We start from the raw sequence: 12,751 nt of genomic DNA, 5'->3' as shown, positions 1-12,751 counted from the left end.
CCAGCCCCTCTCCAGGGGTAGGGAAATATTTATCTAGTTTTTGATGAGTTTTGCTCTTGCACAGACTTTTAACTGGTTGATCAGGAATCTTCTTGAGAAGTATTTTAAAACAGAAAAGAGCAGAGAAGTAGATCTGTAGGACGTTCACTTAGACAAACAGGTTTTGACTTTCTTCTGGTCAAAAATGGAGATGTTTGGAGGAACAGAAAAGAAAAAACTCAGTCTGCTTTATTTTGGCTCTTACAAAGTGAAAAATTATTTTGTTTTGAAGCTGTAACTGGAACTTTCATATATTATAAAATGTTCATTCAAACTGAAGATTTATGAAGGAGAGCATGTGGCAAAAAGTTTTAGAAAATTGAAAAAAGCAGAGTCTTAATTTCATTTTCAGAAGCCAAATATTATCAGGTTGGATTCTTTTCCTCTTTTGAGATGCCCTGAGATCAGGGGATGGGGAATTCTTTGGCTTCGACCTTCTCCCAAAAACTTGTCTGAACTTTGCCAACACAGTCCCTGACTTTGAGTCAGTGGCTTGGCACATTTCAGCACGATGCCTCCTGTCCCACCAAGCTGCTGAGGAAGGGCTGCCATCTCACCAGATAAATTTACGCTCTAAAAGTGCACTTCAGTCCATCTATTTCCAAGTAAGAAGACTCAGTAGAAGTGGCCCTCAGGTACTCAGCACCTTGCCAAACTAATCTCTAACATTTCTGGTGGCATATGTAAATCAGTGCTGTTTGGGCAATTGGGGTCCAACCTCAGCCATGGGAACTCAGGAAGTTCCCCTGCACTCACTGAGATGCAGCCAGCAGCAGCTTCCCTCATCTCCCCGTCAGCCTGAAATATTGCAGAACTGCTCTTACACTTTATTCTCCTCAGCTGTTTACCTAAATTCATCTCTGCTCCCATTTAAGCCCATTACTTTGTTGTTCAGTCCTCTCTGATAGATGAGGGTAATGAATCCCTGCCATCTCCAGCATATCTTCCCATGTTTTTGACAAATAGGCTTCCAATGGGATTTTCTGCAGCTTGAAAACACCCTATGTCATCTTTCTTTAGGAAAAAGCAGCTAATACAACCCAACACTGGGTCATTACTCACCCACTAAAGCCCACTGAACTCACCCCATGTTTTGGTGTCTGCCTGAGAGTATCACAAGGTCAGACTCTTCTTGTAGGAGGAGACCCGCTCAGTCCCTCAGAGGAAACGTGTGTGTGTGGAGGCCCACAGATTCTCCTGCCTTCACGTAAATTAGAAGTTGTGTCATTGCAATTTGCAGTATTTAATTTGTTCAATGCCAGCACATGAAAAAGGACTAAAATGTGACACTTGCATCTGCTACAGGTCAAGTTTCTGTCAGATGCAGCCTCTTGGGCCATTTCCACAAGGGTTTTCTAGCGATCCACAATTTCAGTCACCATCTTCCCAAAGCCCCTCTCATGCATGGAACCTCAGCCCTGGGCTGGCTGCAGCAGGGCAGCCCCACCACAGACAGTGGTCCTGCTACAGCACTCTGCCAGCTTCTTGGGGATGGGGCAAATACATGGATGTGCAGCTGCAGACACCTTGCACCCTTGTCCAAGGGCACCCTCAAAGTACAATGTCAGTGCCGTGCTACACGTGTTGCACCCCTACAGACACCCCTCACCTGCAGCCCAGGCCCTGTCTCACTGGAGAAATGCTGCTTTTGATCCAATTAGGAGCTTCTTTGAATCAGAGTAAGATTTGTCCCCAAATTCAGCCAGCTCCTCCTTTCACAAAGTACATAAAGTTTGCTTCCATCAATCCTACCACACAGATGAACTTTTGTTCATCTCTAGTAATGACTACAAAGACACCTTCCATGCTGGCCAGGTTAGATATCCTTCAGCAGTGGTACAGGGAGCTTCAAACCAACACAAGATAAAATAACACAAGACTTGAGTCCTCCTCTGTTGATGCAATTTGTGGCAACAAGGCTCTGAGCTTAACTGCCCACTCAGAAGCATCAATCTGATGTCTATGAAATGCAGAGATGCTGTAGAAAATACTCCACACCTTTTTTAACCTTTTGAGGAGTTTTGGTATTGACTAAATAACTTCTTTTGCAAAAGGAAGATTGACTACTGCTTTGCATGTATTTAAACCAATATGGCTCCTGGATGTGAACACAGTTTTTAAACCTGTGTGACTCCGCTTTTGCTGGACAGCACAAACCCAACCCCTTTGAATAGGGTTTTGGAAGATGACCTCCTTTCACAAGGTCATTCAATACCCTCAGCCTTTACACCAGCCTCAAAGCATGAGGGTTCAGTGAACAGCTGCTTTTCTCCAGCCCAGAAATTCCTGATGCTTGCTGAATTTTTGAGGATAAAATAGTGAAAACAATTTTCTCCTCTTCTCCTTGGAGAGAGAATTCCCCGTATCCTTTACCCACGTGGCATGTGTATAAATATAATCTCCTTTCTCTTCTGGCAGCAATTCAAATCATGGGTTTTATTCTCCACCCCACCCAGATGGCAGTTACAGAATCGGGGCAGGAGGGAAGAAGATCGGAGAGGAAACATATGAAATTACACAGGCAAGATTTAAAGGGGAAGGATAGATAGGAAAAAATGTGCAGAAAACAGCTGTCTTCCTCCTAATTCGATCTTTTCAAAAATGAAGCTGCACAAGTGAGACCCACTAGGTGATGCATTTGATTGTAATTGGGTTGCAAAACAGGCTAATTTTTCTTACTGTAGTCACTGTTTTCGTCCTTGGTCCCATCAATTGTACCATCTGGGTGCATCTGCAGGAAGTATTCCTGCTGGCTGAATAACCTTGTCACAATTCCTTTCAGCTGGGGTTCTGCAAAATAATAATAATTATTATTATTAGATATATCAAGTAGCACAAGACCCCACTTGCTTTTCCCCCATTAAGCCATGAGTAAATGTAGAAGTGTTTGGCAGGTAAGACAGCTTTCTGTGATTCCTTTCAAGTATGGTTGTAAAATATTCATGTATACACAGATGTACCGGCAACTAAAATTGAGATCAGATGCACAGGTAGAATGTAATGCATAGTTGGTGCAGCAGAAACAGATTATGGTACATCACTTCACAAAGTTACTTACCGAATGGAAGCCTTTAGACAGTTTATGTATTCTGGATATGCCACTTATTCAGAAGAGTATTTCCTACCAGTGTTGCAAAGAATGTGCTCATTGTTTCTTATTCTGCCTGTGAAGCCAACTACCTTGTTTTCTGTAGGGTTGATTCACTATGATGCAGTCCCAGTTTTAAGCCAGTGAAAATCCATTTAAATCACTGGTATTATAGTGATGTAAAGACAGAGTAACCAAGTGTCAAATCAGGCTGCATAAGTCCAACTGTGTGGGACTCTAGAAGCAAAATTCCAAAAGGAACAGATGCAAGACACCTCCAAAACTGACCTATGAAGCACTTAGGAGCACCTTAAAACACCTGTAATGGTTTGAGAAATCTGTAATGTTTTGAAATCCTGAGTGTGCCCCCCTTTGAAACCGTGTGCCCCACACCCTGGTAGATGAGAATCTATGTCTCTAGCAGGGTCCTTTCCCAGACCCTGTGTATCATGAGTCAGCCATGTCCTGGCTAGGGGCTTCCCTACTAACTCCGCAATATCTTATACCCTCCTGCTGAAAAGAAAAACACAAAAAAAGCAGAAACAACTTAAACTTCACATGACAGAGGTGTGCAGCTTTACCAGTTGTCTCCCTGCCATCCTACCTATCAAACACAAATTAAGTGGTCAAAAATAAATTCAATTGTAATCATTCTAGTCTTAAAATTTGTCACAGGTATTGCTGCTGGAAAAGAAGTGAGTTGGCTACACGTGAGCAGACACATGCTGGGATGACAGAGATCCTCCTTGTGTGACAGGAGGTTGTGGTTTTATGTGACCACCCACCAAAAGTAAATAAATAAGACCTAGTTATTGCTGGCTCAATGGACAGGAAAAAGTCCAGCGTAGCATACCAAAATCTCCCCAGCCTCCTGCCTTTCATGCCTCCAGTGAGGCTGTTTAATAAGCCATAGTCGTTATATAACTGTGGTCACGTTGTGTGTTAAGTGTTTCCATTAGGAGCCCCTGTCTTGCTGTGCAGCTCCCCTCGGAAGGAACCCTCAGCCTGCTCTCCTGCACTCACAAATCCTCCACGGCAGCAGGACCTCGGATGCTGACAAGCTGCAGGTGAAAATGATTTCAGCTTAGAAAACTCCTCCACCAGCCGGGGGAGAGTCAGGTACTATTTCATAGTTACAAAAGCTATGAACTATTTCATAGTTATAAATCAGTGTCAGCAGGTTTCTATGCTGCCTTAAAAAAAAGTGATTTTAGTGCAATGAGTGCTTAAGGCAGGCTTTCTCCCACCAAGACTCAACTCTGGGACAGTAAATAAGTACAATTGTACTGTCCATCTACTAAAAGCTACCTGGTCAAGCCAGCATATGTCAAATTAACACTTAGATTGAGTTAAGTGTTTTGCTCTCTTCTTACCTAAATGAATTACCTATTTTGTTGAATGCAGCAGCTTGATTTAACTTGCTTTTCATTACAAAAGCACATCAAAGCTAGAGGATATGAAAAGCTGTATTCTCAGGCACAGATGACTGCACCACCCTCCTCGAGCCTGTCCCCTTCCTCCCCGTTATCTAATACCACAATAGTAAAGGCACTAATAGGCACTCTTTGTTATGAGACACCTACATGTGAGTCCCTGAATGAATCTAAGCCTCAATTTTACTCGCTAGTTAAATTTTAATGTTTAAATATTTTGCACAAAATGGAAGAGATCCCAGAAGGAGAGATTTAGAAGATGCTGCTACATCTTTCTGATGTGCTGGGGAAGGTCTTGTCTTAAAACCCCTCAAGTGTAAGAGGAGTGGAGATATAAAATAACCCTGACCTTGTCTCTTTTCTTGGGAAGAGAATTTAGCTACAGGATAGAAGGTCCTTTCCTCCTTCTTTGGAGCGCAAACTACGCTTCAATCATGCAAATCATTCTAGAACAACATGAAAATCTCTGTCACTTTTACTGAACAGCCTATCAAGTAAAACATTGACCAAATCTGCTCATTATTAGGAGTGTTATGTAATTTTTAGAGTTTATCAGAACAGCACCCAACCAAGGCAGTCTGACAGCAGCAGAGCTCCTGTGTCTCCTCACTGCACAGATCCTCTTCTGCAGGAGCATCCCCAGCCAGACTCATTTAGGATGCCCTGTAGCACCAGCAGACAAATGCCTCTTCCAGGCACCAAAGGATCAGAAGGCACTTTGGAGACATATAGATCTCTCACTACCCAGTTTCTGCATTTCTTTGGGTCACTTGCCACAGGAGAGAAACACTGGTGAGCAGCTGCACTTCTGGGTACCCACCTGAACTAAACACCAAAGTAATGCAGAGAGGTGCACAGCCAACACTGAGTTCCCTGCTCTAACCCAAAGAGGGCTAGGGAGTTGCCTGGGTTGTGGGTGATTTTTCTCACATAGGACAGGCATCTCTACACCTGAACTGGGCTTTCTTTGCATCCCAAAAAACAACAGGCAAGTCAGGCCAGATCCATAGAGTACCAAAACCACCTGCATCTCTCCAGTGACTGCAAAGAGACCGGCTCAAACACGAACAGGTAGGCAGGTGACAAACAGCTGGCAGAGTAGCTGCTTCCCACCAGGGAACCTCTTGTCTTATGCCTGGGCATAAAGGGAGATACTGGGATTTGTCATTCATACAGCAAGCAGTGTGGCTGGGAGGCCTACAGACAAAATTTTAGGTGAAGGCAACTTTAACACAGAACAAGGATTTACCCATCTTTCTCACTCACTACAGAATTACTACCTGAACACAGAACTGTATAATCACTGGAAAGGAATTTTCCTGCTAGCCCAGAGGCAAAACTCTGCACATGACTTTTAAGAGACCTACTTTTGTCATATCATGTATTTTAACATCAATTCTTTCCATCTACAGAGCAATTTTATCACAGTCTTCCAGCATTGCTATCCCTTATACTGCAGCAATAGCGCTGAAAACCTCAGTTTATAGAAAAAAAACCTCAAAACCAGTAGGTCTCCTTGGCAATTAAGGATGGTGGGACACCCTGATAAGTCAGAACAGGAAGCAGAAAGGCAATGAAATAGACAGAGAACTTTTCAGTTTTGCAATAAAAAAAGAGAAGCACCCCTCTCAGCAGGCAATATTAACAGTGCTTATTCAAGCACTGGGGGCGGGGGGAATAAAATAAAACACCACAACCTTGATACTTTTATTTGCCTAAACTTCCCTCAATGATACTGCTCCAGGCTATAATCAATAAGAGAAAGAAGCAAATCATAAAAAAATGAAAGAAAAAAATGCAGCACAGATTAGCAAAAACTCTTCCATGAGCATTTTTGTTCTATAATTCACAGAATTTACCACAAATCAACCTTAAACCTACCCTCTAACCTCAACCCTGTGTGGCAAGGGGGACTCAAATCTTCCTTTTAAAGGAGCAATACTGCATAATACACTTGGGATAAACCTATTCCTCCCACTCAGGCTCCTCTGTACACATTTCTATTTTACTGTAAGAGCACTTTCCCTGTAGAAATGGAACTAAACTAATGTGGACAAGACTTCAACAAAAACTTAGTATTTCCCAAAACACAAAGTCAAATACTTCAGAATGGATTTAAGAAAGATTTATTGCTGCCTTGATCCCAAAGTGCTGACTAAACAGAAGAGATTTCCATGCAGTTTGTATGGACTCTATGCTAGGTTTCCCATGCAATAGGCAAAGAGACATTTTTACCCCTATTTTATAAGCAATACTGCTATACTTTAGGATGCTTAATTTAAAGAGCCTGTTCTGGTCACTCATACACAGCTGTTGAGGGCTGGGGAGTGCTGGAGAAAACTCAGTGGATCCTCTCCTTTTGTAGATGCAGTAAGCTCAAATCCTTCAAATGTGGTGATTCCAGAAGACCCAAGGGAAGATCATGCCCAGGAACCATCCACAAGGGACACAGTCACAGTGCAGAACAGACCAGTAACAGTAACACAGAACAAAAGCTAAGCCATGACTCTCTTCCTAGTCTGCAGCATCTGCCAGACTGGGCACTTTCCCTATGGTGAGGGCACAGTTCTCACCTAATGATCCTCCTTAGAGCAACTCATTGCACATCCTCTGAAGGGCATCCTGCTTGCTTCCTTTTCCACAGGCCAAATTCACCACTTTTGCCTGTCCTGCTTTTAACTTTCTGAGCCCTTTGACACAGCTGAGGCTAACTAAATCATGATCTGACTGCTAATCTTCTTGCCTCTACTTAAATGGTAATGTGATGCTGCCATTATTCACTTCAGCTGTTCTGTCGCTGAGCCTTAAAGTCATCTCAGTTCACCATGAGCTCTGCTGTGTTTCCTGCCTTACTGTACAGCTACACAGTGATTGTCCCTCTCCTGGGGCTTGCCAAGGACATGATAGTTGCAGGGTGCTCACACGTACTTTTGTTTGATCTCCAGGGACACGCTCGCTAAAGGCCAGGGAATCACATCCAAATCAGCTGCTCTGCAGAGTCACATCCCTCACCCTCAAACTGCAAGTATTGCTTAAGGTATTTGCTGTGTGCTATGAGGAAAACAGTAAGAGCATTGACAGAAATATCACTGGCTCTTTAATGACCTTTTCTTTTAGTTCTCCTACTTAAGGCGAATAAGGAACTCACCCCCTTAAGTGGAAAATGGGGAACACGCAAGCAGAACAACTGCCCTTAATGCAGAGAGGAGCTATGAGGTTATGCAGCATTTAGCAAACCCCAGTGAGGGCACTAACTCTTGCTTATTCCCATCAGCAAAGCAGTGGTATAAACCCGAGACAGAAACCCTACACTCTTATCACTGCTGTAGGGTAGCTCAATCTGATCCAAACCCTGAGCTCTGGAAGCCCAAAGAATAGGGCACAACACTGACTTCCAGCTGCAACTCCACTACGGAAGGTAGTCTGCCACAGCCTCGATTCCTGTAATTCACAGAACGCTCCTTATTATGGCAATACGAGGACCTGAGGCTGCAGAAAGCCATTCCCCCCTTTGTCTTGGGCTGGAAAACCTAGAGGGACTCAACAAGACCCTACTCATAGAAGTCACCTTAATCTGAACTCTCCAAGTCAATGGCAGGGATCTTAGAGGGGCCACTTTTCAATGATCTCTTAAAAAAGATGAAGGGCTTAGTGATCTTTCAGGGATTTGAGCCACTGGCTCCAAGGACTCCTGCAACTCCCTCTGATGCTCTGGTTGGCAGGCAAGCCTCCACCTGAGGTTGCTGGTGCAGAAATCCACTCCAAAAGTTACTGTGCTGGGTGCCAGCAGTACTCTGTGTGGGTTATGGCATAAACTCTGAAGCTCTTGGGGTTACCCACACAATGTGCTGTCACACACGAGAAGTCTCTGCTAGCTCAGATGAGAAGCAGCCATTTTCTATTCAGCAACCTGCAATAAGGTACAAGGAAGGTACTTACTGTGGGATTTCAACCGCTGTCCATTTGTCAGCTCTCTTTTACTGCAGATCAACACCTCTGCCGGGTCTTAGCACTGCAAGGCTGTCAGAGATGCCAGCAGCAGGCTCCAAAAACAGTCCCTCTGGTACCTGCTAAGGACATCGGTCTGGCAAGGGAGAAAGCATCTCCAGCCCTCATCTGAACCATGGCTCAGCATGCTGCTGACTCCCTTCTGTGCCTGTGCAACAGTTTTGCTGAGGATGTGACTGCAAACACGGGAACTGTAATACATCTCAGGAGTATATTTCACCTAAATGTTCTTCAAACATTTGTTTATTGCAATTAAACATTTTAGCCTGGAATTTACACATTCCATTATTCTTATTTTCCCCCATTCAGGCTGCAGCTGTCATAATGGGAGGTTGATTTATGACTCACCCAACCAGCACTCAAATCCTTAGCACACCAAACCCAGCACGCAAGTCAGAGCATAAACTGCTCCTAATTTACTTAGATTAACTGCACATTTAAAGTGCCACTGCAGAAACCGCAGTTCCCCTCCCCTGAAAAGGATGGGTTCCAGAATACTTGATAAGCCAAATACTGCAAATACATGCAGACAAAGAAGGGCACTGAAATCCCTCCTTTGGAAGTACAGTATTAATGAAGACTTGTAATAAATCAGCACAAAAATGCATCAGCGAGCTCCATGCAGATAACTATGGTGACAGGCATCAGCACAGAACTCAAGGATGAAAAGCTGAGGGAGATAAATGCTGGCGGTTTTTTACCAGCCAGGAGCTAAGTTCTCCAGGGTGTTTGGAGTTAAGATGAAGTAAGTGGCTGTCTCAAATTAAATGCATCACTGTCGGTGTAATTTTAATAGCTCAACTCGCTGTAAGGATTCACTGAATCCATCGAAATTGGGAAGCTCAGGAACAACACTTGCAGCTGTGACAGGAGCTGCTGCCCTTAAAGACCAGGGGTGTGTTTCCCTGGCCAAGCATCTTGCCCAACTCTCCCAAGCAGTGACCACAGTAGACTTTAAGTCTTCAGCAGACGCTGCACATGGCTGGCTGTGGCTGCACCTGCAGTGAGTCACGCACAGAGCAGGTCGAAGCATCCTGAGCCACATGCAGGGATCCTTGAGGACTTTCAACAGTGTCACTTGGGTGCAGAGGTGGGAAATCCTGCTGCAAAATGCTGAGCATTTTCAGCTCCCACAGGAGTCACCGAGTGCACAAAAGTGCACAGGCGGAGGCAAGGCGCATGTTTCCCAGCCCCACAGTGTCTTCCATAGTTTCTCTGGCTAAACTCAGCAAAATTGTTTGGAGCTGAAGGACACACTCTGCCAGGATGGACTGGGCAATGCCACCTGTACCATCCTTAATAACAGGTAGTGAGAGGGCAAATGAACTGCAGAGCCAAGGGAGGTAAGTGACATAGGTGAGCATTTGCATTTATTTAGATGTCCCCTCATGCTGCCTGCACAGAGGTCAGGTCACACTGGGCAACAGTGGCTACCCAAGTATTAGGGAGGGCTCTGTAGAAAAGCCAGGCATCCAACCCCACCCTGTAAAGCTGCCATGAACCCCTTCAGTTTATATACAGCCATTCGGCTTGATATGTCACCCAGCCTGTGAGTAGGATGGAGAAATGTAAACAGACTGGCTGATGCTAAGATTTGCTCATGAGATCTGTGACTCTAGGGGTACCAAACAGTTGACCCCAGCTCCTTTCCCAATGATGCAGAATGAAGGCCATACCCAGCTTCAGTTTAACATTATTACAGGGTTAGTGTCACACTCCAGTTACACAGCATTTATCTGGAGAAGAAAATGACTCTGGGACAATAGGGCTGCATAGAATACTCATCTATTTACTCATCTCAAGTGCAAACCTCCACCCAGGTCTAAAAACTACAGAGAAACAACTGGTGTTTCCAGGATGCATTACATGAAATAACAGGCTGTGCTGGCAGGGACAGCTTCTGCATTTGAAGGACACGCTTCCAAAAATGACATTTCCCTAACTCAGAGGGATGATGGGCTCAAGCCGATGACAGCACCCATCAAAGCAATTGCCTCCTGTCACCATCAGTGAGTCACTAGAGCAGAATGGCACCTTGTAGGCAAAAAGAGCATCCAGAGAAGTGATTTCCTTTCCTGTGCTGGTGCCTGCAAGGAGGAATAGTAATTAGCTCTCCAGCATGGAGCACAGCTGCCTGCCTGCATCCCTCCACTATGCCTGCTTTGCTCTTACAAAGATGAGTCCCTCCAGGGAAGTCTTATTTCTCACTTGTAGAGTAGGTGGAAAGGATGTGGTTGCATGGCAGTGGCACTTATGCAGGCCCTCCCATATCCAGGGAATCAGCTTTACACAGATGTTAATACAAGTCAGAGGTGAGGGACAGAGAAAGGAGTCATAAAAGCATTGAAAACTGGGGTTGCAACACGGTATCACTGCTATATGTCTCTCCAGGCTACCCTTTTCCTAGGTGCCTATGGATGTTAGAACTTAGGGAAGTCACCTTGCAGCTCACTCACTCTCCAAGAGCTGGATCCCATGTGACAGCCACCTAAGTTCCAAGGCTTAAGGATAAAGAGGTACAAAGTCTTGGATGAGTTTTCCTAGAAGGCAAATGCCAAACTAATGTATGTGACACATGAGCTACTCACTCTGCACAAAAGCCAAGGACAAGAGAGACATCACCAGCACATGAACATGAAGGCCACTGCAGGTGAAACAGTGGGATGGCAAGCAGATGAGAATTGATGGCCTAACTGCTACCAGGTATTTTGGCACAAAATTGCTGACTACCTCTGGGTGAAGCTGTCTAGATAAATATTTTGGCGAAAAGTCAGGAGTAAGAGTAGCTAAAGCTGTACACAAACTCCATTTCAGTAACAGAGAGAAAGAGGGAGATCTGAAAAGAGTACAAGTTTTCATGTTTTCTTTCAACACAACATTTTGTTTGGAATTTTAATGAGAAAAAAAATGTTAAGACTCAGAGATGAAATCCAAAATTTCATTTTATGTACAAAGAAATATATAATTGGATCTGAATCCTCTTCTCCCCAGAAACTTCTTTTATTTGACCAGAGAACTAAAAAAAAAAAAAAAAAAAAAAAAAAAAATCAATTCTTCATACAGTTAAACTCCTGGGTTTGTCTTTGCCTCCCCTAGGATGTGGTTTGTGTTGCTCTGTTGATTCAGTGTGTTTTAGCAGCAGACAAAATTTCAAAACATTTCCTTTCAAGAGCAATTTTCTACACCTGTATTGACTTGAGCTCTGATAAGAAAACCAAAGCCAGGCAAGAACAAAAGGCATAAAGGAGAGATGTAGGGCTGTTCCAGAAAATTATACAGGGTGAGCTTTTTCAGGTAAAGGAATTAAAAAATTAGAAATTTAATGGAAAAGAAGTTGTAGCTACAGCTCCTAAGCTGTCATTTTCCATCACAGTCAATGCCTTGGCTACTGAAGGTTAAAGCTTGCTCATAAGTATGGATAGCAGAGCATGCAAGATGTATTATTTATTTTGAGGAACGCCCTGCAATTATTCCTGACATATTGTGTAATTAGCCAAAATTACAGCATATTCACCGAGAGCGAAACAGAGGATAGCATAAATATTACGTGTGAGCCCACAGTCACCGAGCACATTTCATTTGGGTACAGACGTGTCTCCATATGCCCTTCACGGGGGCTTCTCCCTGGCCCCCCTGGGCTGTGCCAGCTCCCAATAAAACACAAAGGGGAAATGTCAGGAGTAAAATCTAGACCTTCCCCATGCCAGCAATGAGAGCTCAAGAGCTGCACAAAGATTTAACAAACAGGAACACCCACACTGCAGAGCTTTCGGGTTGAGGGAGGATTGAGCCCAAAGCTCGTATCACAGAAAAAGCGGCCACAATTCCATGATCCCAAGGGAGGTGGAAAGGAAGGCTCATAGGATGTCTGGAGAAGCTGCTTGCTGGGCTTGGCTGCCTGGAGCTGACAGGAGGGAGAAACTGAAAACCAACTCTGCCCTCTTGCCGTGCTTGCAGCACCTCTCACACTGCAGTTTCCCAGAGAGAGGGTTTCCTACAGAGTCTCACGTCACCCAGACACATCCTAAGGACTCGTTTGGTGGGTCAGAAATCCTGGGGAATGTTGTGGCAGCACTTTGCTACGTGTACAGTTAGAAAGACTTTGTTTTGTTTTCTTGACTCCAACATGCAACATAAAACTTCTTCACAATCAGCTAAGCAGATTTCTTCCTGGTTTCCTACA

The 12,751-nt window shown here is 44.1% G+C and overlaps 1 protein-coding gene across 7 annotated transcripts in view; it reads right to left on the bottom strand.

Moving 5' to 3' along the window:
* The window catches only part of FGF12 (fibroblast growth factor 12), a 224,899-nt gene that overhangs the window by 77,523 nt on the left and 134,625 nt on the right, over nt 1-12,751 (bottom strand). For 6 of the 7 annotated variants that reach the window (XM_027647299.1, XM_027647296.1, XM_027647295.1 and 3 more), the window contains one exon: nt 2,719-2,829. The exons of the other annotated variant lie outside the window; for it this stretch is intronic. In XM_027647299.1, the coding sequence (XP_027503100.1) occupies nt 2,719-2,829 (111 nt within the window). The remainder of the gene's footprint in view (nt 1-2,718; nt 2,830-12,751) is intronic. 7 annotated transcript variants of the gene reach the window in all.

This window comes from Corapipo altera, unplaced genomic scaffold (assembly GCF_003945725.1).
Source record: "Corapipo altera isolate COAL_440 unplaced genomic scaffold, ASM394572v1 113, whole genome shotgun sequence".
NCBI lineage: Eukaryota > Metazoa > Chordata > Aves > Passeriformes > Pipridae > Corapipo > Corapipo altera.
This window is presented reverse-complemented; position numbering and strand designations above follow the sequence as displayed.